This window comes from Protopterus annectens, chromosome 12.part0, assembly GCF_019279795.1.
Source record: "Protopterus annectens isolate FY-2018-M chromosome 12.part0, PAN1.0, whole genome shotgun sequence".
NCBI classification, from domain to species: domain Eukaryota; kingdom Metazoa; phylum Chordata; order Ceratodontiformes; family Protopteridae; genus Protopterus; species Protopterus annectens.
This window is the reverse complement of record NC_056746.1, coordinates 395,743,091-395,769,003: the sequence shown is the minus strand read 5'-3', so window position 1 is coordinate 395,769,003 and position 25,913 is coordinate 395,743,091. Positions and strand designations below refer to the sequence as shown.

Genomic DNA, 25,913 nt, shown 5'->3' with positions numbered 1-25,913 from the left:
GACAGGTACAGTAGATACCTTTTTTAAGACGCGCGCATTCACTGTATATATTTAAGGGCACATATACAGTCATATCTACAGATTTGCTCCCTTTGGGTTTAAAAATGTATACAATCAGTACTAAAGGAAACATCCACCCAATTTTCTTGCTGTAGTACAGCAAAAATCAAAACGTCGGTTGCCAAGAACGTATTTGGCCCGGAACACACTTCTTTCATTTCCAATTCTCTGTCGGATTTAATAAACGACTGGAAATATAGTTCGTTTGTCTTTACGTTCCGGGTTTTTGTTTCTTTTGTGATTTAGGGATGTAGGCTACTTTTTATATCTGGAGCTCGAGATAGCCATTATGAAGCATTTCATATGGTGATTTTTTTTAAGTTTGCATTTTAGTCATCTTTATTTCTCAAGATGTCTGTCGCTGGCGCAGAGAGTCGAATAAAACAAGCTAGGTGAGTAAATATTTTGATGTGTTGAATATGTTTTTTGTTTATTCTTAATTATCTTATCGCTCTTTGTGCACAGCAACTTGTATGTTTTTCATGCTTGGTTCTTTGGGAGTACACAATGTCATATTGTACTTTCGCTTAAATCAAGCTTAGTGGAATCATTTCCTTTCTTTATCATTCTGCAATGTTGTTTCTCTTTAGCACGCAGAATACCTTGTGATTTTTAGGACTTATGGTTTTAGGTAGACAGTACTCATCGTATAGTAATTCGGTTAGAATGAAGTAAGTACATTAACACTGATACTGTTAAAAAGAAGTGAACTTGAAAATTCCCAAGTTCCGTATTTCCCCTGTAAAGTCAGGTTTGTTATAGCTGGCTAAGTTACACGGTGTCATATTTATTAATTTTCATATTAACTTTGTTTTGTTGCCTGTCATGTTATACTAAATCACTTGTATACATGCTTAAACTGTGTTGTGATCGTTCTCACAGTATTTCAATAGGTTGGCTTAAACACCCGGTCGGTGCTGTGGTAGATGGCGTTTTATTTCAGAAGGCAGAGCGTTTTATTTCAGAAGGCAGAGCGTGTATTGTAGTTCAAAAGCTGACTTTGTATGGTTGGGGGTGGGGTTGTTAAACATCTTCTTAATGCCGTACTGTCTGTGAGAGACTGGACGTTTTCCTTTCCTTGTATCAAAATGTGAATAAATACGGAGCTGTCAGTCTTACATCTCCCAATTGTGTAACACTAGGTCTGCTAAAGAGGCACATTTAAAAACGCTTGAACCATGAATCTCACAACACATACCTCTCAATCTCTTAGAGCAATAAATCTCGAGAAATCCATAAATAATGGGGAAGCAAAGGTCAAAAAGAGACATTTTTTAGTATTGCTCTTACAAACCTAGAAAGTTGATAACATAACAGATTTTGCAGAGGGAATTCTCTGAAGGGTAAGAAGTCTGAATCGCAAATGTATGTCATTATTTTCAGACTTCACTACTCAATGATTTGCCACTGATTTTCAGAAAAACAAAGCATTATGAGGAACAGATCAAAATATGAGGGAAAATCTGGACGTTTTCTTTAAATCTCGACAGCTGAGAGGTGTGTAACAACATGTTGGTAAGTCGTTCATTCTTAACGTAAAACTTTATGTTGCGAAAGTAATACGATTAAGTTTTATTTACGATATATACGTCTCAAGTGTACCTCATTTTGAGGAATGTTCCTCATTTGGGATCTTACGATGTTCATGTTCCTCGAAGTTCCACATTGAAAGGGTCTGTCACACATTCAGTGTTAGCAAATTTTAACTGATGTCAGAGGTATATTGAACTGAATCATATTATTTCATCAAAAGACATATTCTATAAGTAAGCATATCACATTTTAACCATCCTATGAGCTTCCCAGTTGAGTTTGTTAGTAAGTCATTAGTATGTGTTCCGCATTTTGCCCATTTGTTCCAGATTATGAGAGGCAGTGTTCCTCATTTTGGAGATGGAAGGTTGAGAGCTACAGCTATTACGATGAATATTTGATTAAAAAAAGCTTTACAGTGAACGCGTGACAGCCACATTGTGTGGAATATAGAATCTTAAGACTGCAAATGAGGACTGTTTCTCATAATGAGGTACAGTTGGGATTTATGATCATAAGTATAGTCAAGATGATAGAATGATGGGGTAAAAAATCTGAGTTATATTCAGCATCAGCCTTTACTGAACTGCACTAGTGGCACACAGGCCAATTTACTGGTAAGTCAATTCTAAAGACATTGGTTGTTATACTAAGTGTTGTAAATATGCAATACTTATGGTCCTATATTCCATATTCTACAGAAACACTTCATTAAATATATGCAAGTTGGGGTTGCACGTGTTTACAACTCCACTGTGTCATTAGGTGTACGATACTACACTGGGAATTGAAGCACTCACTTCTTGGTTTGAGTCTATACCGTATAGATAAATGTAGTGTATTGTAGCAATTTCTTGATCAGTGCCCCATTCTTGAATATTGACTGATAGTGGGTTGATCCTGAATTGTGATGTTGCTTGGGAGGTCAGATATAATCTCCCTGAACACAGCTGTTCCAAAAAAGGTTTTATAATTGTTCACTGCAGATCACAGTACATAAGTGTTTTTTCAGCCCAGAAGGATGTTTCAGTTTTCCCTTCAGTTGTAAAACTATGAAGTTGTTGTATTTAAATACAGGGGTGTGGGAAGTTGCAGGTGTGTCCACAGCCTGCAAAAACAGTTTTCTTGTGTTGTTATTCCCATGTTCACTTGATATGTTTACACTGCGTTTCAGTTCTCAGGTTTATGCTCAACATGTACATCTGTTTCTCATAGATTTTCCATTGACAGCTGATTATGTTGAAACTAGTTTGAATGACTTTCTGTTTCTAGAAGTTTCAACACTGAATGTGGGAAACGTTTTTATTAAATATTTTCACATAGAGAATATGGTTGATTTTTCTTTAGCTCAGAGGCTTGAGTTGTCATAATATAATTGAATAACTGAATTTCTTCCAGACCATATTGTTTAATTAAATGCTTTCTATTTCTTCTATATGCCTGCATGTGTAGACCTTATACTTTGTAGTATGATATTAGTTGTCTGCTTTATAGATTAAGCAGCACACATGCTACTTTTCTGCATATTAATCTAAGTTCATACTTGTCCTTTTTCTCCCTTTTACAGTTCAGTGAAATTTTTAATGGATCTGTCATAATAAAATATGTGTACATAGCCATTGTTTCATTAGTTCAAAAACATTTATTTGATTCTCAGGGACTAATAAAGACTGTAAATTAGGTAGCTTAGCTTTTAATATGTTTACCCATTAACAGTCATGCTGGTAGATATCCATACAAATTGCAATGGTGTATTTCTGTATTCCAGAACCAAAAGTCAGCAGTCTGTGGTCTGGAATTGAAAGATAGCAGTCTGATTTTTCAGAGCTCTGGTATTTTCTGAGCAGATCTTTTTTATAGTGTAAACAGGGTCTTATCATTTTTTGAGTATTTACATTTGGAAATTCTTGCACAGATGTTTGTTTTCAACCTGAGCAACAGTTCTCATTTTCTGCCAATACGTAGGGTGAAAAGCTTCAGTTACATAGGTTATAGTTATAAGTTGCAGTCAACATGATACAAACTATTGTCCCCTGGCTTGGAGGCATAAAGGAATATTGCCGTTACTACAACCCAGACAACTTGAAGAGCAGCTTGAGAGCTGCTGGAAGATCTGGTGGAAATAAATAGCTGCCACTGGTGTGCTTGTCCTTGGTGGAGAGAGTGGCAGTTTTGGTCTGCTGGTCACCACAGTGTGTATGTGGGAACATGTACATGCAGGAGGAGGACATAGTATGCCCTTTCAATATCACTGGGATAATTATTGGGCTCAGGATTAATGGACTGATGATTGTTAGTCACTGAAGAAAAAAAAACATGTGATTGTAATGGGGTATTTCAGTTTGCAGTAAATTATTTAGTTTATGTGTGTGTGTGTGTGTGTGTGTGTGTGTGTGTATGTATGTATGTATGTATATATATATATATATATATATATATATATATATATATATATATATATATATATATAAATACATGTATATATATATTATTAGTAAAACTGAATACAAATGTGTATAATTTTTAGTTTACGTATAACTAAAACTAGATTTAAATGTGTATGATTGTAGTTTACATGTTTTTGCTCCATTGCATACTGGTCAACAACCCTGTCTCTCTGTCCGTAGGCCACTTTGTTCTCCATCACCAGGACATGGGCTGACTAAGAGGGCTGTCATTAAGGCAGCCATTAGAGATATTTTTGACAGCTGCATGTTCCCTGTGCATACTCTACTGCACAAGGAAAGGTGTGTGCGATGTGGTGTCTCTGTTGGCTATTTCTGATGCCTGCAAGGGATGTTAGGTGTTTTTTGCAGTCTTCACCAGTAGCATCCTATCTTATCTCTTGATGCTGGAGAATACTCTACTCTTCCCTCACTCCCTGGGAGAGACAAGCAGGCCAAGCACCTTTGTTCCTCTCCCTCCCTGCCTGTGTTATCAAGTACAGAGACTGCTAACTGAACTCTGGCTGCCCGAGTCTCAGTCAGGGTTCAGTTTCCCAGCTGCATTGAGTCAGGCTGTAGATTGTTAGGCATAATGTAAATGTCGTTTTTTTATGCATTTTACTAGAACATATGTTACATTTCTCTGTTTAATTAATTTTATTTTCTTATGTATTTTTTTGTTTTGCTCACTGCTGAGCCTGGGTCATGGCTGAAAAGGGTATTGTAGCCAGATCTCTCACACGCACACACACGTATTTACAGACAAACAAGAGGATAATAATTTTCTCAGTATTGAATCCTATCTACTCTACTTTCATTGAAGGAAGTTCTGGAATATTTATTTTGGTAACATTTCCTTGTTTTGATTGATTCTAAGTTTTGAACATAGTGCAGAATTTGTACTTTTTAATTATCTACTCAGTCGGCTCAGGCATGTTCGGCAAGTAAAGAACACCACATACCTTAGCTGAAAGACATGTTATTCAGCTACAGAGTAAAAATTATTTGGCCAAGAATGTTGAGATTTGGAGACTCTGCAGGATAAGCCCACAAACAAATTAAATGAATGAGTGAAGTTGAAGTAAAATAGTGTTTTTCCGTAGGCAATGATGCAGCAAATTTAGAGAACTAAAGAAACAAATAGTTTTGACACAGTTGTAGAATGATACAGCAAAATTCAGAACTGTGAGCAACCAGATAGTTCATGTGTTAGCAAATGTCTGTTTAATTAGTTTCATTTTTTAACTGGATAGGTAGGCTGGTCCCAAGTCCCTTTTCAATGACCTGGACCAAAAGGCAAGACTGTAAATATAAACACTGTACACAAATAGGATAACAGGAGATTATACATAAAGACTTGGTACAGGTGGTACCTCACAATTCAACCGTTTCATAATTCAACCTCGCTTTTGGCTGCCCAGACGTCCTGCAGTTCAACCAACATCTCACAATTCATCCCGGAAAGAAGGATGAAAAGTTGTTCATTGTTTCCTGTTGTTGTGCTGTTTATGTAGTGCAGTTGTTTCTTTAAAGTGTTGTGAAGAAATGAAGAAATGGGGCCAAAAGAAGAGTGAAAAGCAGAGTGATGCTGGCAGGGAAAAATAGGTGACTGAGCATTGAAAAGAAGAAAGAAATCATAAGTAAAATTGAAAGAGGAGGTAAAATAGGATGAATAGCAGAACAGTATGGTGTGCCTACCATCTCAAAATTTTGGAAAAACAGAGACAGCATCATGGGTGCTAAGGTGTCAAAAGGAGCAAACAATGTTTTGGACAAACACAGAAAAACAGTTCATGAAGATATAGAGAAGATGTTTCTTGTTTGGATCCAGGAGAGGCAGATGAAGGGATATCCAATAACTAAAACAGTGTAAAAAAACTTCTCTGTGTGGAAGATTTTCAGTCCACATATCTCTACTTAATCACTGTATATTAATCAGATCAGTTAATCACTGTATATTAATCAGATAGACAATAGTAGTAGAAGTAGCGAACTTAAACTCGTCTTAAGTAAAAAAAAAATAAATAAATAAATAAAAAATATATAATTGTACTGAATTACTAAGTATTCGAAAGTAATCCAAGCAAGGCAGGCAGTCTGTTTCCAGTCGAAAATCCTTTAAGAACTGTAGTAAGAATCTTTGTGTTCAACATCTTTGTATCCTGTACAGGAAGGGTTAAAATGTGAAACTGCATTGCGTGCAAAGAAATAAGCTAAAATGAGTTGTTTTTCTTGTAAGGAATTTGCTGACTAGAAAGGAATGCACAGATGCTACTTTGGTCCAGGCACAGGCCTATCTTGGGACTGACCTCTGACCAAGGAGGAGTGCATAGATGTTACCTTGATGTAGGCACCAACTTATCTTGTGTCTGACTTTTTTACCATCTAAGGCTCCACTGAGTGAATTTATAGCCTTGACTGAAATTCCTTGTCTAGTAACCAGCTGCTGAGTATGCATGAAAGAGGGTATAAAAACCCATGTAAAGTGTGTAGAAATTAGACTGCTGACAACCAAGAACTTTTGTGGCAGATCTCCATGCATGTAAAATAAACTCTTTTTTGGCCTACCTTTTTGCTGCGTGATTCTTCCAGTATATGTTAAGAGTATTAAAATCTTTTGACATTTCTGGCACCCAAGAACGTGGGGCCACCTCTTCACGGTACGAATCACATAAGAGGGACTGAAAAACCTGTACAGGAAGGGGAGAACGAATCTCGGGCTCCCTTGAATGGAAAGACCTCCGACGAAGAAGTCGTAAGTAGAGGCCAGTCACTCTTAGATTCGATCCGTGGGACGGTGACGAACGAGGGCGGAAGATCCGCAGTAAGGTAAGCTTTTTATTTGTAAAAGTTTTTTTATTTAAAAGGGACTAGTCATAAAGGAATTTCTTTTGTTTAAAATTTTACAAAAGACGGTAGAGATCTCAGGAAAAGGAAACAGTTTTTCTTTTAAATAAGAAAAATGGGAACAGGAAGCAGTTGTTGTGTTAGGAAGGGCTGCTTAAATAAAAGGACTGAGGATGAGGAATATATGTTTAAATTACATCCGAAAAACTTGAAATATATAAAAAAATGGAAGAAAGACTATGGGTTTAGTGGTACCTTGAATAAATCAGAATGTCAAAATCTAGTGAGAGACCTGAGGGACACAGGAGGTAAGGTTAAGAAACAAAATAGGGTAGGATTTCCTCAAGCACAGAAATGGTTAGAAGAAGCTAATAAGAGACATAGGGAACAACTTTCAAATAAGGGAGATGGTGGCTCGAGTGCAAAAGATGTATTTTTGTCCGAAAAGAGGATGACGAGACATCTGTTGCCTGTCGTGACCGACAGCCCGCCCTTGTATCGAAGTTAGAAAAGACAGGGTTAGTCCACCCAAGTATCAGGAAAATGACACAGAGAATCAGGATAAAACTGTACCCTCTGTAGTACTGACAAAACAAGTAGGTGAAACCCTGGAACTCGAAACCGTAATATAGATAAATCAGAATGGACGTAAGGAAGCTGAAATGCAAGAAGATGAATTATATTTAGTATCTGCAGACTCATATCCCTTATAGAAGTAGCAAATCCACAAGCAGGAACACCGGTCAAGGTCCCACTATTTTAGTTTACCGACCTTGGACACGGGAAGACATCGAAAAGCTGTGGAGGGCATACCACACCCAAAATTAGACATGACCAAGTTTTGTGAAAATATCGCAGGCATGATAGAAAGTTACAAGCTAAATGCCGTAGAGCTGGAGCAAGTAGTTCGACAAATTTTGGGTCCCGACTGGCACCTGGTCTGTGGGGACTGGGACCCCATAACCAGGGAAGATGATAGACCACTTGCCTACAATTCAGACTCCTACCAAAAGCAGGTTAAGGATTTACTAGACCGTATTATGGAAAAATGGAAGCCTAGGGCAGACTGGACCTGTATCAATAGATGTGTGCAAGAAGGCGATGAAAAAGTAGATAACTACTTGCACAGACTTACCCAGTGTTTTGATAACCATAGTGGAATAGACAAACCACCCAATCAAGAAAAGGATTCACCTTATGAACAACAGTTAAAAATGCCTTTTAAAAGGATGTAGGACTGCAATCAGTAACTTCATTCACAAACATATGATAGACCATAGGAGCACGTCTGCAACCCTTACTGGAGTATGCAAGACATGCAGAAAAATATTTAGAAGAAAGGAAAAGAAAAGCTCAAACCTTTACCGTGAGTGAAGATGGGACACTTATGCTATTGCAAGGTCCAACTAACAGGGGTAGAGGAAGGGGCAGAGGCAGGGGCAGAGGAAGAGGAATGTGGGACATTCCGAAGACTATGAAGGCAGACAGAAAAGAGGAGAATGTTTCAAATGTGGTAGAAAGGGACATTTTGCCAGGGATTGTCGGTCTTCTGAAAGAACTAAAACCACCCGAATCATGAGTCAGCATGACTATATGATGGTGGTGGAGGTGAATCAGACCGGACAAAAGGCTGATGGGCCAGACTCAATAAGGCAGAGTGAAAAGGAAGCTTTTGAGGACATAAGCGAAGAGGGTAAGGGAGAATGTGCAGGATGGGAGAATGAAATGACTGATTTTCAGACAAAGGTGAATATCAGGTTGTTAATTTAACAGCGCTTGCTGTAACTATGCAGCTAGAGGCACAACCGATTATCACACTTCAAGTGGAAGGAAGGATGTAGAATTTTGTGTGATTCAGGGGCCTCCAGGACCCTGCTAAAACCTCTGCAGTGCCATCTGATGTAACTTCTGATGACTATGTATTAGTCAAGGCAGCCAATGGCGCATTTATAAAGAACCACTATCTAAACTCTTATGGTTCACGGACCCTGAAACTAACCAAACTATCAGATTTCGAGTCATTATTTCCAAAGTTTGCCCTGTAAACTTATTAGGAGAGATTTGATGCGTATTTGGCATAGCAGCTGTGCCGACTGCATCAGGGATTCTAGCCAAGCGAGTAGAAATTCAAGATGTTATGTTGCAGGTGGGGCAGGGTGATTTACACTACTGGTACAGTAATGATCTTGTCGAAACTGGACCACAAAATGTAGTAAATGAGCTAACTAATTTGGCCTTAAGCAAATATGGCACACAACCGCCAGTGGTAGCTAAACAACTACACTGTACAATGTACTACAGAAAGTATGTAGGACCAGACGACAAATATGAAGAGCAATTCTTTAAACACAAGGTCACAAAAATCTTGTTACAAAACCTATATTGGGATAAAGCAGGAAATTCTGCAGTTACATGCAGTCTTACAAAAGATATGCAGTTACTTTTTCGTAATAATTCTATTGCACATGTCTCTGTAACAAGGGAAGAACAAATGGCATGGTATCTGGTGGGGAAGAAAGTTACTGAATGGGCTAAAATGGCGCCAGAACAGTTGGCATGTAAAGGCGTACAGGTACAAAGACTAAATTGGGTCACCCAGGCTAGACCAACAGTGCACCTCCGTGAAGACAGGCTAACGCCACCGGGAGGCCATTCTGACTATATCTCCTAACCCCATGGGAAGAATTAAAGTTACAATCAGTGCGGATTCCTTATGGTCCCTTGGGCAACATGACATTGGGCTAATAAGAACAGCAGGGCAGGTTAAAATAACTCCAAAATCCGACTTTAGACCTCACAAGCGTCAGTATCCGCTAAGTAAAAGGACAGAAGAAGGCATTCTACCAGTGATCACGGCTCTATTACAAGCTGGGGTTTTAATTCCATGCACAGATTCACCGTGTAACACACCCTTGTTCCCAGTAAGGAAACCGGATGGGACCTGGAGAATGGTACAGGATCTGCAGGCTGTGAATGCTGCTGTGGTACCAAGGGCTCCTATGGTCCCAGATCCATCTGTTTTGTTAAATGATATCCTTCCCACAGATAAGTATTTTTCTGTCATTGATATCAGTAGCATTTTTCCATCCCTCTACAGGAAACTAGTAGGTTTTGGTTCGCTTTTACGTTCATGAGCAAGCGGTACACCTACACAAGGCTGCCGAGGGATATTGTGAAAGCCCTACAATCTTTTCACAAGAAATGTCAACAAACCTGGCACAGTTTCAACCGAACATGGCTGTCATCTACTGTTATCGTGGGCGACATCTTACTGGCTGCACCCACGGAGGCTGTCTGCGGCTGCGCAACTAATCGGTTATTGCATTTCTTGGCGAAAGAGGGACATAAGGTAAACAAATCTAAATTACAATTTTGTAAAGCTGAAGTACGATATCTAGGCTATACCATTTCAAATGCTGGTAGACAACTGGATAGCTGTAGAAAAGAAGCTATTTTACAGGCACCAATGCCCAGTACAAAAAAGAAATGATGTCATTTTTAGGAATAACTAACTTTTGTCGTAGTTGGATTCCCAATTATGCAGAGGAAGTGAGTCCACTTTCAGAACTTATTTTTGCACTTCCCATGGCAGCACATGACGCTGCAATGGACAGATAAGGCAATACAGGCATTTACTAGGGTAAAGCAACTGATAGCAGGATCTGCAACACTTAGCTTCCCTGACTATACAAAACCTTTTGTTCAGACAGTAGATTGTAAGCAGGGCTTTATGACATCGGTTCTTTTGCAAATTTATGGGGATAAGTTGAGGCCATTAGCTTTTTATTCCAGTAAACTGGACACAGTGGCACGATCGTTGCCACACTGTGTACAAGCAGTAGTCGCAGCTGCACTGGCGTGCAGGCGTCTGCAACCCTAGTTTTGTTTCATGACCTTACTTCACGGGTACCGCACTCTGTCGCGGTAATACTTCTACAGGATAAAGTTACCTTTCTCTCTCTAGCAGACACTTGTCCTGCATGACAACATTACTATCACAACCACACATGACCATTGAGCGATGCACCACTCTTAATCCAGCCACGCTGTTACCTCCAGCTGATGGCGGTGCCCCTCACGTATGTTTAGACTTAATACACTCTAATGTCTTGCCAAGACCAGACCTTAAGGATCAGCCTTTGGCAAATTCACATTGGACCCTGTTCGCAGATGGGTCAGCACGTAAGAATGAGGCAGGTATTACACAAGTGGGTTATGCAGTCACAAGTGAGACTAAGGTACTAGAGGCAAAACCTCTCCCCAGGAATCTGTCCGCACAAGCTGAATTGATTGCTTTGACCAGAGCATGTAGGATTTGCAAGGATTAGGCAGTTATTATCTACACACATAGTCAGTATGCTTTTCCACGGTCCATGTCTTTGCACAGCAATGGAAAAATAGGGGAATGGTTACTGCCTCAGGAAAGGAAATAACCCACAAGGATTTAATTCTTAACCTCTTACAAGCTGTCCAACTGCCACGGGGATTGGCCATCTGTAAGTCATAGCACACACAAATGCCAAGGATCCAGTATCACTTGGAAATGCACTAGCTGACAAAACTGCAAAAAGTGTAGCCTTAACCTCTACTTTTGCACTCGAGACCACACAGAAGGAACTTCATCCTACAGATAAATTTGATCTACAAACTTTACAAGTAATGCAGGAACTTAGTACAGTTCAGGAAAAACAGCGATGGGTTAAATATGGGGCTATTCAAAAGCAAGGAGTTTTGTAGGTCCAAATGATAAGTATGTTTTGCCAACAAACCTTTTCAGGTATGCCTCATTAGTGACGCATGGCCCATCTCATCTGGGCCCTGCTGCTATGGTTCAAATGACCCAGCAAATTTTCTGGACCAAGGGCTTTATAGCATTTGCTAAGCGATTTTGTTTATCATGCCTGCTTTGTGCACGATACCATGGTGGTGGGTGCGAATCACTCCAGCAGCTTTCCGCTGCCTCCGTATCCATTTCACACAATCTGTATGGATTTTATTGAACTAACTCCTGTTCAACAAAAGCGATTTGTATTAGTCATTATTGATGCTTTTACAAAATGGGTTGAAGCTTTTCCAGTAACACATCCAGATGCCCTGTCAGTAGCCAAGGCCCTTACGAATAATATTATCCCTCATTTTGGGCTACCCACGCATCTATTCTGATAATGGCACACATTTTGTAAACCAAGTTATTCAAAAGCTGGCTGCCGTTTTCAGATGGAACTAAAACACCACTGTGCCTACCACCCACAGTCAGCAGGGTTGGTTGAACGCCATAATGGCATTCTCAAAGGCAAGTTACGTAAACTCATGGCGAGACACATCAGTCTTGGATAAACTGCTTACCTCTGGCACTCCTGTCTATGCGTACCACTCCCACTTCAAAAGGGGTCACACCATTTGAACTACTATATGGGAGACCTTATTACGTCCCGCAGTGGCAGGGTCTTTTGCCTGGAACGTGAGGGGGTGAAGAGATAGCAGATTACATGAGGAAAATGCTGACAAAACTAACACTTCTCTAACGAATGATTATTTTCAGATCAGAAGAACAACAGGATCCTGGAAGTGAAGGCTGGCGAGTGGGTGTGGATTAAAATTGTAAAAGAAAACGTGGGCCTCTCAAGTGGGAAGGTCCATACCAGGTTTTGATTTTGACACCCACAGCAGTTCGAATAAAGGAGCGAACATCTTGGATCCACCTGACACATTGCAAGATTGTCAGGAAATTTGAGTTGGAAAAGAATTTGAGTTCCTCTGAGGAACACTGATTAGTAGCAATCCTGTTTTTGTATGAACTTTTCTGACTGTTGTAGCAATGCAGGAAAATATCGGAAGGGACAGCCTTTCCCACAAAGGCATTGTAGAATAATTTTGTTATTAGTGATTGTAAGTGTTGTTTTTCTGTTGTGGCCATTTTATTTTCACGAAACTAGCCAAACAAAGAGAGATGAAAATACAGCTTGGCATCCACCTTTTAACACGTATCAGGCTATTAAATATGCATATGCTTTGTCTTTTAATGTTTCAAATTGTTGGATATGCACAGCTATCCCGACTGTACATGGTGGTCTGATGTTAGGTACAGTCCCTTTGGGGCAAATGATACATGGACCAATTTACTATTTGAGACTTGGAGGTAGCCGTAAAGGACAAAATAGCATTACCCCTCATGGGTCGTCAGAATGGAACTGTATGTTTCCAGAGATCTGGAAAAATTAAGGTTGGATGGAGTCAATGTAATATAACCATAATTCATAACTGTACATTAGATGGGCACTGTGCAACAAGTTTCAAGCCTATAAGAGTGCTTATTAATAGTACAGGGCTTATTAATGTCACAAGTTTTGTTGAAAAATGTTATCTGTGTATGATCTTTTGTTTAAAGGGATACAAGACAAAGGAAATCATTCTATTCCAGTAAATATCACTCTTAAAGTGAATGACTGTTATTTTGTCTGTGGTAAAAAAGCATACAAATGGTTACCAAGGAATTGGTCAGGCAGTTGTTATTTGGCACCAGCTATAAGACATTCCTTTACTCTTCCCCAAGGTAAAATCTGAAATGCGTGCTGTGAATAAACCTGTTAATCCCGTAGGTAACATTGATGCATCCTGGATCTATCATCACGATTTGGCCCACAGTAGCAGCAAGGGACTGTCACACATGGACTTGGGCGATGATGTCATTTCTTGGGCTGGTATTCTTCCAGCCTATGGGACAATAAAATCTATTTGGGAGCTCAGAAAACTGTCAAAACTGTTAGAAACTCTGAGCAATGCAACTTTTTCTGCACTAGAGTTGGTGACGGATGAGCTAACTGCAATGAGGACTGTAGTGTTGCAGAATCGGATGGCGCTCGATTTCACCCTAGCGGCGAAAGGAGGTACTTGTGCTCTTATCCAGGAGGAGTGTTGTTCTTTCATTCCTGACAATGAGCATGATATAGACAGTCATTTGGAGATCTTACAACAAGTTTCTGAACTTACAAAACCAGGACAGAATCCATTGACTGACTTTTTCCAGAATTGGTTTGGAAATTGGGGAACAGTATTTTTGAATGTCTTAATTGCTGTATGTGTTGGTGCCATTATATTCCTACTGTTGGGTTGTTGTTGCATTCCTTGCATCCGAATGATAATATCAAGTGTATTGTCTGCTAATGCAACTAAAGCTTATTATTCTGAATATACGAAAATGAATCGTGTTAAAACCTGTATGAATAAAATGTATTACTGGGGATACAAAGTGTTGTGAGGGAAATGTAGTAAGAATCTTTGTGTTCAACATCTTTGTATCCTGTACAGGAAGGGTTAAAATGTGAAACTGCATTGCGTGCAAAGAAATAAGCTAAAATGAGTTGTTTTTCTTGTAAGGAATTTGCTGACCAGAAAGGAATGCACAGATGCTACTTTGGTCCAGGCACAGGCCTATCTTGGGACTGACCTCTGACCAAGGAGGAGTGCATAGATGTTACCTTGATGTAGGCACCAACTTATCTTGTGTCTGACTTTTTACCATCTAAGGCTCCACTGAGTGAATTTATAGCCTTGACTGAAATTCCTTGTCTAGTAACCAGCTGCTGAGTATGCATGAAAGAGGGTATAAAAACCCATGTAAAGTGTGTAGAAATTAGACTGCTGACAACCAAGAACTTTTTGTGGCAGATCTCCATGCATGTTAAATAAACTCTTTTTTGGCCTACCTTTTTTGCTGCGTGATTCTTCCAGTATATGTTAAGAGTATTAAAAATCTTTTGACAAGAACACAGACAAGCGATCCAAGTAAAACAAAAATAGAGAACTTGTGAGGAAACTATTATTCTAAAAAAAAAAAAAAAATATATATATATATATATATATATATATATATATATATATACTTTTTAAGGCAAGGGAGTGGTTTTTTGTGCTGTAAAACAAAGTATTGGTGCACATGTTACATTCACATCCCTTCCCCCATCAGTGTGACATTCGAGCTGGTCCTGCCCTACTTAGTAGCTGCCATAATAATATAACCCTTATGTACTTTAAATAAAATTTATAATGATGTGGTACTTCTTATTTAACCAGATTATTAAGTCTGTGATTTTATCCAAGACAATATACTACATGGCTGGAAATGTATCAACCTTAGTCCATTTGGCAGTCAAAAAAATATATAAATATATACATATACACTTTGCATGTAAAAAAATCAATTGCAAAAATTATATTCTATTTTCATAACCTGTTGTTAAAAAAGATTGCTCTCGTCCTTCTAGACTTCAGGTCTGTGTGCAAGAACCCTAAAAACTATCTATAAAAATGTTATTGTATAATTAGTATTGATATTACACATAATTTTGAATAAAGTGGAAAAAAGAGAACCAGAATAAGAAAAAAAATGTATGATGATGGATACAAAATATACACTTAAATTACAACTGATTTAAAACAGCATTTAAAACCAACTGGTAGATTTTAGTCATGTAAACATGTAAACAATGTGGCAATTTTCTAATTGTCTGTCTATATCCAATAACTCAGACTGTGATTTGTGACAAAGCTCAGCTCATCTTTGAAGACCTACAAAAAAAAATCTCCAGGAAACAGCTCACAGCAAACGGAGAAATTTTAAAGCAAGTAGGAGAAGGTTCCACAGCTTTAAAACAGAAGTGGCATACGCATTGTTCTGAGACCAGGAGAGGCAGCTAATGCTGACAAAGAAGGTTCACAAAAATTTGTCAGGGAATTTGAAGAATTGATAGAGAGAGAAGGCTATCTACCAGAATAGATTTTTGAAATAGTACTTAAATAACAGAAGAAGAAGCTAGGATTCAAGGTCACAAGCACATGAAATGCCAATGGAGACTTCAAGATGAAGCCTCTGCTGGTGTATCACTCAGAAAACCCAAGATGCTTTGAAAAAAAAAAAGATTATAAAATCAAACTACCTGTAAGGTGGAATTCAAATATCAAAGCTTGGGTAGACCAGTCAGTTTTCAAGGATTGGATTTTCGAGGAGTTTGCTCCAAGTGTCAAGATGTACCTGACAGAGAACACTTTGTCAATGAAAGCTCTAGTGTTTCTGGACAATACCTCTGTCCACCCACAAAAGTTAGAGGAAATTCTTCAGATAGATTATGATTTCATCAAGGTTCAGTTCTTGCCTCCCAACACAACGTCTTTCATTCAACCTGTGCATCAACAAGTCAATGCCTGCTTCAAGAAGTTCTTCACAAAAGCACTCTTCTCAAGGCTGTTTGATGTGAACCATTCTTCAGGTAAAATACTGAAGGAATTCTGGAAGACTGAGTTCAACTGGAGTGTTGCAGAAGGCCCTTCGTGCTGCCTGGAAGAAACTGGTTCCTTCCTTTTCCCATTGCAAAGTTGTGGATGAAGCTGCTGAAGTGCTGCAAGAAATTACCACAGCAGAGCACCTTGACATGGGGAAGGTGGATGAGGCAGATGTGAAGGGACTTCTATAAGACCTTGAGTATGAGCTCACAATGGAAGAATTTACAGCACTTTGCAATGAGCAGTTCAAACAAAAACAAAAGGGAAAATTATCTTCTGAAGATGAGGACACCAGGGAAAAAGGACCTATAGCACCTGCTTGGATTAAAGAACTTTTATCCAACTGAGAAAAGGTGCAGGCTACAGTCTTGGAGTGGCACCCAAAAACAGGATGATGGACTTGTTTAACAACACATTCATGCACTACTTCAAGACCGTCCTGAAAAAGTGGGAGATGCAAGTCACCCTGGACAATGTTTTTTCACCTACATTTGACAAAAATCAGAAGGAACAGGCAGGACAGGGTGAAGACTACCCTTCCAACAGCTAAAGAGTAAGTGGACTCTATAAATAGTTATTATTGTTGGGAATGCGTATATTTGACAACATTAATAGAGCAGTGGTGTTCCTTAGAGAACCAGATAAAGAAAACAATGCTACTGTTGATGGACCTTGATATAGAGAAAGCATTCCGCAGAGTTAGCTGGGATTTTGAGTAGAGCTATGGTAGCATTTACCTCCCCCTGACAGAATAATATGGTTAATAAGTAATATACATGAAGGGACTTGAGCAGGAATTAAGGTGGAAAGGTTGCTGTCTGTGGAGCTGTATTTGAACAGTGAAACTAATCTAGGATGCCGCCTTCTTCCACAGTTATTTGCTTAATATTTAAAACTGTTGACAAAGAAAATAAGAGATTCACAAATTGAAGAATATAACTAGTATGGTACTCAAGAAAAGTAGCTTTATTTGTAGATCGTATTGTTTTGTATTTGATAAAGCCAGAAAAAGACATTTTGGTGTTGTGGAACATTTTGGGTGTTTTTGGAGATGTAAAATAAATGAAGATGAAATAAAAGACTATAGTAGTTAGCAATGTACCCACACCTAAACTGGATCAGTGTATGGGACATATGATTATGTATAGGTGTATGGATTAAACAGGATTCTGTTATGGCAGCTAAGGATATATGAGAAGAAACTAAACAAAAGGTAATGCAACATTAAAAAAAGTAGAAGATCCAAATTTTTGATGTAATTAGTAATGTACAAACAATGAAAATGTTTTAGTCCTCTTAGTCTCATATACAGATCAAGCATATTTTTCTCTACCAGAGAAGTTCTGGATGATACTTTGATAATAAAGGATAAAGGAATTTATTTGGGAGTGAAAGAGGGCAAGAGTTAAGTAGGATAAACTGGTTTTCCAAAAGAATGAGTGGGATTCTGGATTACTTGATTTGAATGGAAACTTTAGAGCTAGGCAGTTAAAGCTCATGCACATATTTCAAGCAGAAGGTTATAAATCGAAGGAAAGGAATTATGTCAAAAGCAGGGGATCAAGAACTAGAGTAATATTTTAGATGCAAGTCCTTAACAACCATGCATATTATATTCATTAAGCAACAAAATATATTCTAAGAACTAAGCCAAGATGGGAACAGAGGAAGGAGATTTTATCAGTGGGAATGACTACAAGTAGGAGTATAAAACTAGGCAAGAGGGGCTGGAATTTACTGGAGAAAGTTAGCAAATGAACCAAGATATTGAATACAAATAACTAGGGAGATAATCAGAGAGGGAAATGTAGTAGAGTAGAATGAGGCTAAGCAGAAGTTTGGACTGCATGTTAAAGACCTCGTTCCCTACCCAAAACTAAAAGTATAGGCAAAGTGAAAGAGATAAGGGGAATACTAAGTGAAAAAAATGGCTCTGGTAGAGTTTTCAGTTGTGTCAAACAAAATATGCTGTTTTAAAAAGAATAACAACTAGTATGGCATGTAAAACATTACACAGTAACTATATGAATCAGAGGAGGTTAGAAACAATTGGAAGCAGGGAATGAAAAGGCAGTTTACAAAGGAATAATGAGGATATCTGTGTAAGTCTTCCAAATATCTATTGAAGTCCAGAAAGTTTAGGGTTTTGCATGCATGGAAGTGTTTGCATAGGTATTTTCTAAATTGCAGGTAGTCTTCACAGGATTTTTCCTCTGGAAGACAGCAAATGCTGGAGGTGTGATGGATTGCAGAGAGAGAGAGGGGTATTTGGGAACATGCTTTTTAGGACTCTGAGTTGGCAGATTTTTAAAAATATTCTACATAATACATTGTCAGAAATATAATGGGAACAAATGGTAGTAACTAAGGAAATGATTATTTTGAGTGTATAGAATATGAATTACCTAGACATAGTAAGGGTTTACTAAGTTAAATGCTATTGGTGGCCAAAAAAGTAATTACTAGAAAGTGGAAATCCAAAATCAAAAAACAATTGTAATTGAAGTACTTAACATCGAAAGATATAAAGGAACTGGAGGTTCATAGGTTTACTAGGCTAATGACCACAAGAGCCTTTTTAAGCATAACAATGCATTCCAAATCTCTGACAAGTTCTGGTACCCTTGATAAGTGTAAGCAGGGGCTTGTGAGATTTACAAGCATAGCCCTGGAAGATGAACCATTTACATACTGCCTGTATCCATTAGAGACACAGGTGCCATACCAGGGATGAATTTCCTGTTCTCCAGCCAGTTGTCCAAGTTGCACATGAATTGGGTTAGGGAGGAACTCTGCTTCACATGGAAGGGGAGCCTGTTTAAGAGAAGGGATGGTCTCTGGGATACATGCCCGTCTCTCCAGCAGGTCCTATTCATATTACAGGCATGGTTTAAGTCTTTAGAGCTGGTAATTCTGTCTCTGTTTTGTTTTGCTCATATGCAGGAGGACCATCAGAGTGTTGTCTGACAATGTCCTGTATACCAGGCATAGATCTCCCCTCAACAGCCTGTAGGAGACAATACAGGGACAGGACCTTGAGGTGGTCTGCATAGGACATTTTACTTATGCCCTGTATTCCTCCAGTGAGGAACCTTTGTAGATGTTGCATTTTTTGGATATGCTTGGTTAGGTACTTACCAAAGGGCAAATTGTACTCAGTGATAGGTCTGATGAATGCTGCAGTGGAACAATGACTTCCTTGGACCCATGTGCCATACCTTTGTTTATAAGTTGCACAACATAGAATGATTTCCTCATTACTGTAGATGTGATGGTCAAATGCTAGATTATTGTCTATGTGGGTCTACACATCCCTGACTACTGTGTCAACTCTAAGGGTTGTGTTGTAAATATGATAGTTACCAGGGGTGGATGACTTCCTGAAGGATACTATTTTACATTTGTTGGTATTTAGTTTTAGTCCATGGCTCTGACACCAGTTGTTTGTCTGTCAGCCTTTCCTGGAGAACATTTGTGTCAGTGTGGGATTCAATGACAGCTCCTAATTTGCAATCATCTGCAAATTTAGTCACCCAGAGACCATTGACATTGACCTTGACTTCAGAGAAGTAAATCCCCAAAAAGATTGGTCCAAGTACTGATCCATGATGGACTCCACTTGTGACTGGCCTCTTGGTAGAGGTGGACTCCCAGTTTTAACTTCCTGGGTCCTGTCTGAGAGCCAGTTGACTATCTAATGGGTGACATACAGATTTGTACTTAACCTCTTGAGTTTGTCAACCATGCCCAAGTCAGGTATTGTGTCAAATGCCTTGGCCAGGTCAAGGTAGGCAGCATGAAGCATTTTGCCCTCATCCATTGCTTTGGTGACCTTCTCAAAGCAATCCAACAGGTTGAGTAGGCATGACCTGCCCTTGATGAAACCAAACTGGGTTGGTCCAGTGTCTGGAGGTTTACTGTATCATTTCCATGATAATTTTTTCCCCTGGCTTTGCACATAAGACTAATGAAACTTATGGGTCTGTAGATGGTCCACCTTTGTGCAGAGGGATGACTGTTACTGTTCTCCATTCATGAGGCATGAAGCCTGTTTGAAGGCTACAGTTAAACAGCAGTTCCAGAGGGCCTGATAGGTCATGTTTCATGCTATTTAGAAGGCATCCTGAGATATTGTCTGGTCCCATTGATGCAGTGTTCTTGATCTTAAAGAGAGAGAGTTAAGGACATGTTCCCTAGTGATAGCAGGAGGAATTATATTTGATGGTATTTCCTGAGGGAAGGTTGAGGCGGAGAGAGGAATAAAGTTGGAGCTGAATTTGTCAGCCAGTAGGTTTGCTATATCTTCTGGCTCAGTATAGGTGGCTCTATTTAAAATGAGCTCTGCACACAATTGTGTCTTGCCTTTGAGGTTGTGGATGTAGCTAAAAAATGCCTTGTGGTTGTCCTTGGCGTCCAAATTACCTCAAACTTGGCTTTAGTAGACTTTATTTGCCCTCTGAGTTGTTTTAGTTTGAGAGTGCTTTTATACTGCTAGATGCTACGCCTCTTAAATTTTGCCATGATTTTCTTCTTTCTGTTGTACAGCCTATTGATTTTGTGATTCCACCAGCATGGCTTGTTTTTGAGTTAGTTCTGTACTTCATCCTGGTGGGTACCACAGCCTCTATGCAGCTATTAACATGCTTGTATAGGGTTTTTGTGAACAGTTCTGCATAGGTAGTAGTGTTCCCAGGGTTTATGGGGGCTTCAGATTTTGCCAGGTTATCACTTAATAGCAGGAAGTTAGCCTTAGAGTAGTTTGTGAATATTCCAGGGTTAGGTGGGGGGGGGGGTCCAGGTTTTATTTTTACTTCAAAGGAGACCATTTTGTGGTCTGACCTTACTAGAAAAGACATCACACTATGGGGTGTGCAGCACTCTCCCATATTAGTGAAGACCAGATCCAGTATGTTTGCACCCTTGGTTGGTGTATTGACAATCATGGTCCAGTGTGTTTGTGTTTACAAAATCCAGGAATCTCTGTGCCTGTACATTTGGTGTTGTACAGACTTCCCAGTTAACAGTGGGGTAATTTAAAATCATGCATGAATATGGTATTGGGTGGATGGTGAGTGTTTCCAATAAGTTTAAATACATGGTATGGGTTTCCTGGGTCATAGAGGGGGGGCTTTGTCTTACAAGGAAGTGTTATTGGATTTTGTCTATGGTAATTTGAACATGGATTAGCTCAAGTGCATTGTTCTGTTTGACCTGCCTGGAGGTATACTTATTTTTGATGTAAATCGAGACACCTCCACCTTTAGTCCTGTCTGTGTAGTATCCTACTAAAAGACTTAACTTACCCAAGTAAAAAAATGTACCCTGGGTCTTGGTCAGTCACAATGCCCTTTTACAGTCATACTTTCATGGAGAACTGCTTGGGCTTTGGAATCTTGGGTTTCTGTCTATCCCAGGGAGAAGCAACTACAAAATTCTAGTTCTCTGGTTAAACTGGAGACATTTTCTGTAGTAAGCATTCTGATTTCCTCCAAAATGAAAGGAAAAGAAGGAGGAGTATGACTGCAAAGATGGTATACTTTACATGAAATCAAATACATATTGGGCATGTTGATTGTAAGCAGTGTCCATCTAAAATTCAAGTCCCTTCTGGTGCCTAATAAAACCCATCTTAGGTGAAGATTAATAGCTTATAGGTTCACTGGTAAGTATAAGGTTAGCTGCCCTTGTAGGCCGTTTTAAGTCTAGCCACTTGCCTTTCAAAGGTGAGAATCACACCATGTACCTTGGGTTTGTGAGTTAAAAATTAAACATTATGTTAACTTCTCTGTCTTAGACTGTGGTAGACTATGTGCAGTTAGCTTGCCTGTAAACTCATTTAAACTTCTGACGTTTTTCTTGACCACCCTTTAATTCCCCTAAAAATACTACATGTTGGTGTAATAATTGTAGATAATGGAGATGTAGCATTCCTCTTCAGTTTTGAATTTAGATCTCTAACATTTTAAGGTTAATGCATTTATAACTAATGTGTATTCAAGAGTGTATATGTGTATATATATATATATATATATATATATATATTATATATATATATATATATATTGTGTGTTTATATATGTCAGTCTAAAAATAACCATTTCTTCCTTATAGGTTCATAGGTGTGTACTAGGCTAATGGCCCTGGAGACTTTACAAGCCTAGCCCATAGGATTACCGTGGCATCATGCCACCTGACATTAGTTCCTAGTGACTCTGTCTAATAGAGCCACTGGAGTGATCCCCGGGGTGAATTTTACATTTCCCATCCACTCATCAAGATTTCTGTTGAAGAGGTCCAGTGAGGTGCTCAGCCTGACATGTATGGAAAGTCTATTCCATAGCATGGCCAGTCACTGGGTTATGAACCTGTCCCTCCAGCATGTTCTGTTGATTGAAAACTTCTCCTATTCACTTATCTCACCCCATCCTATAGTAACTGCCTTTTATGTATCAATAAACTACATTATTGCATGTAACATGTATGTATACTATATCTCTGTACCTTACAAAATGACCATGGTAATTCTAATTTGTTCTATTTGTATAAAAAAAAAATGTGTGATAATTCTGTTCTTTCAATACCTGTATAACTTCTATTTTAACTTTGTATAAACTCTGTACAATTTCTTGGAGCTTTTCTCCCTGGGCCTCTACTGAAAATGGACATGTCTCCAGCTAGACTAGCCCGGTCAACAAATGTAAACTAAATAAATAAATAAATAAATTGTGGTAATGCGGTTGAGGTCTCTGGAGTGTGTGGTGCAGAGGGTTTGGGATTTCTTTAGATGTAGAATTTCTAACAGAGCTGGGTCAGACATGACTTTGTAAGTCAAGCAGAGATCGCCTCTAAGTAGGCGATATGAGACAGAGAATAGTTGGAATTTGTTGAGTCTGTCCATATAGGACAAGTGTTTAAGGCCTAGGATCATCTTTTGTGAGGTACTTTTGCTGCCTCTCCAGTTGTTGCAGGTGTCTAGTGAGGTACATGCAGAATCGGGCATTGTACTCGATGATTGGCCTAATGAGAGAAGAGTAGAGGGAGACAATGATCTCTTTCTTCCTGGATGCAAAACCCTTAGTAATGAGATGTGCCACATAGAAGGACTTTCTGACCACAGTGGCAGTGTGGTGATCAAAAGAGAGGTTGCTGTCAACCTGTGTTCCTAGATCTCTTATAATGCCTTCTCTGTTCAGTTGACTACCAGCAGGATGTCAACATCACTTGGGGAGTTAATAATAGCTCCCAACTTGCAAACGTCTGCAAACTTTGTCAGCCAGAGTCCCTTCATGTTGGCCTGGACTTCAGAGAAGTAGATAACAAACAGGAAGGGCCCAGGACCGAACCTGGTGGGACTGCACTCATGACTGGTGGTTAAATACAGTGTCATCACTAATAATATGAGAAAGAAGAATAAACTGACCTTTAATAACATTCACTTTCATAAAGAATGAATGTGGATTGTGAAAATCTAAAACAATGTCCCTGAAGGTTTCCTTACGAAAAATGTTGGAAACAAATCTACATTCCTTTTTGTCCAAAAAGAGTTCATCATCCAAAAGTTGAACTTTTATCCCTTTACCGAAATAGAAAAACTTAAAAAAATCAGTACTTTGTCTGAGTTCCTCATTGCCTTGCAAAATAAAAATGTATCGTCAGTATACCTCTTGTAAAGTTTAATTTTGTCAAAACCTTCTAATTCAGTTAAAAAGTCTACTTCCCAAGTGCTTAAAACTGTATTGGCATAAGTGGGGGCCATCTGAGAGCCCATTGCATCTCTTTTCTCCTATTGGTGAGTGCTGAGCGGGGTATAAATGAAAACCCTTTATTAAGAACACTTAAATGGCAATCAGAAAAAGAAATGTCAGTAAGGTTAAAAATGGAACAGTCAGTATTAATATCCTTTGTACAATATATTAATGCCAATTTCTCCCCCGACTTCTTCCTCTGCCTATCGCCATCCTGCTGGTCTCTCTTACACTTCCTCTCCCGACCACTAAAAAATCATTAGTAGTGGTTTGATTCAATGCTGCGTTATTAAAAAGAAGTACTTGCTGAAACATCTACATTGTTATCATTGATATTCACACAAGGATTGATAACAGTATTGTTAGAATTGCCACCCAATGGAGGAAAGTCATCCAAAGAAGAAACTAAATTGCCAGTACTGACCTGACCAGTAACAATGTTGCCATTAGTGTTCACACCTTAAAAACTTCTCCCACTTTTGAGCACATAAGCTTGCTTAGATTTGTATTGGTGTAAATCTTTAAGCAACTTTTTGTTCTTCAAAATCAGTGTAGCAACATGCCTGGTCAGTTTGGCACTAATACCATCCCACAGAACCTTTACTGTATAAAAAAGTGATGTTTCTGAATAACAGAATTTAAAGATACACTTTCTGTCTTTAACTTCTCAAGCTTGACTCAATTGTGCTTTACAAGAACTTTGAGCACATTAACACCAGCGTCATTATAAATTTGGCACAAAGTATTGTACACAGTACTTTATTCCATTATAAGTACGCAACCCAATTGAACAGTCTCGCTCTGTGTGCAGTGTCAAATGAAAAAATATCATACTCCACATTTTTGTAAGTTAACAAAAGTTTTTCAAGGTTATAAATTAGGTACTTACAGTTGCCCATAGTATTGTCAGTGGAGTTAGACACTGGTATATTTCTGGATAGACTTTCTGAAACAACAACATTACCGTCTAAAAATGGATTAGTAGTGTTATTTGATAAGGCTCGTTCTAAGAAATCCAAATCAACTGTAGGCAATGCTATGAAAATAGTATCCCCGTCACTACTTAAAGAATAATTAGCTTTCTTAGCTTCACTCGTGTTTTGCTGTATTCTTTCAAAATTTCTTGGCAAACCTTGCTGTTTTCCAACACTGTTGGCAAGTAACGGGAAGGCGGATGAAATCTCAACAGGTAAGCTGTAGGTGGACAAATCCATAATGTTATGTTTATTGCTACCAAATTCAGCCTGAATTCACCCTAGCAGCATTACCCCATAAGACCAAATGGAACAACAACATTCACTAAAAAATCTTCAGTCGTATGGAAGAAAACCAACTTAACAAAGTGTCTTAGTGCTTTCTTTCTTATTTTAATGAAAGAACTTCATCAGAAAACATGCATACATTTAATCAATGAGTGCATTTAAAATAATCTAAAACCAATTAATTCAAACTTACAAATGACGTACCTTTCTAGTGAAACCACTTAAAGGCGCATTTGATATTTAAATTGTCATTCAAGCCAAGAAGTACATCAGAATTTAATAACAACTGTCATTTTAACTCTCTGAAGTCTAAAAAAATGTATTTACATTGCGTACAAGATCACTAACTTGTTCTAAAACTATAAATTTAAGTAGGGTAAAATTAGAACAATTGCTACTATGGTTAGCTATCATCATCATTTTCTTTCGGCTGTTCCCATTAGGGGTCGCCACAGCAGATCACCTGTTTCCATTTCTTCCTGTCCTCTGCATCTTGCTCTGTCACACCAACCACCTGCATGTCCTCTCTCACCACATCCATAAACCTTATCTTAGGCCTTCCTCTTTTCCTGTTACCTGGTAGCTTCATCCTTAGCATCTTTTTCCCAGTATACTCAGCATCCCTCCTCAGCACATGTCCAAACCAACGTAATCTTTCTCTGGCTTTGTCTCCAAACCTTCCAACCTGGGCTGACCCTCTAATATACTTATTCCTAATCCTGTCCACCCTCGTCACACCCAGT

At 38.8% G+C, this 25,913-nt stretch overlaps 1 protein-coding gene across 1 annotated transcript in view; it reads left to right on the top strand.

Moving 5' to 3' along the window:
* The first annotated feature begins 265 nt into the window (after positions 1–265).
* The window catches only part of AP5Z1 (adaptor related protein complex 5 subunit zeta 1), a 680,304-nt gene continuing 654,656 nt past the window's right edge, over positions 266–25,913 (top strand). Inside the window, exon 1 of the mRNA XM_044089493.1 lies at positions 266–452. Coding sequence (XP_043945428.1) covers positions 412–452 — 41 coding nt within the window. The 5' untranslated portion in view covers positions 266–411. The remainder of the gene's footprint in view (positions 453–25,913) is intronic.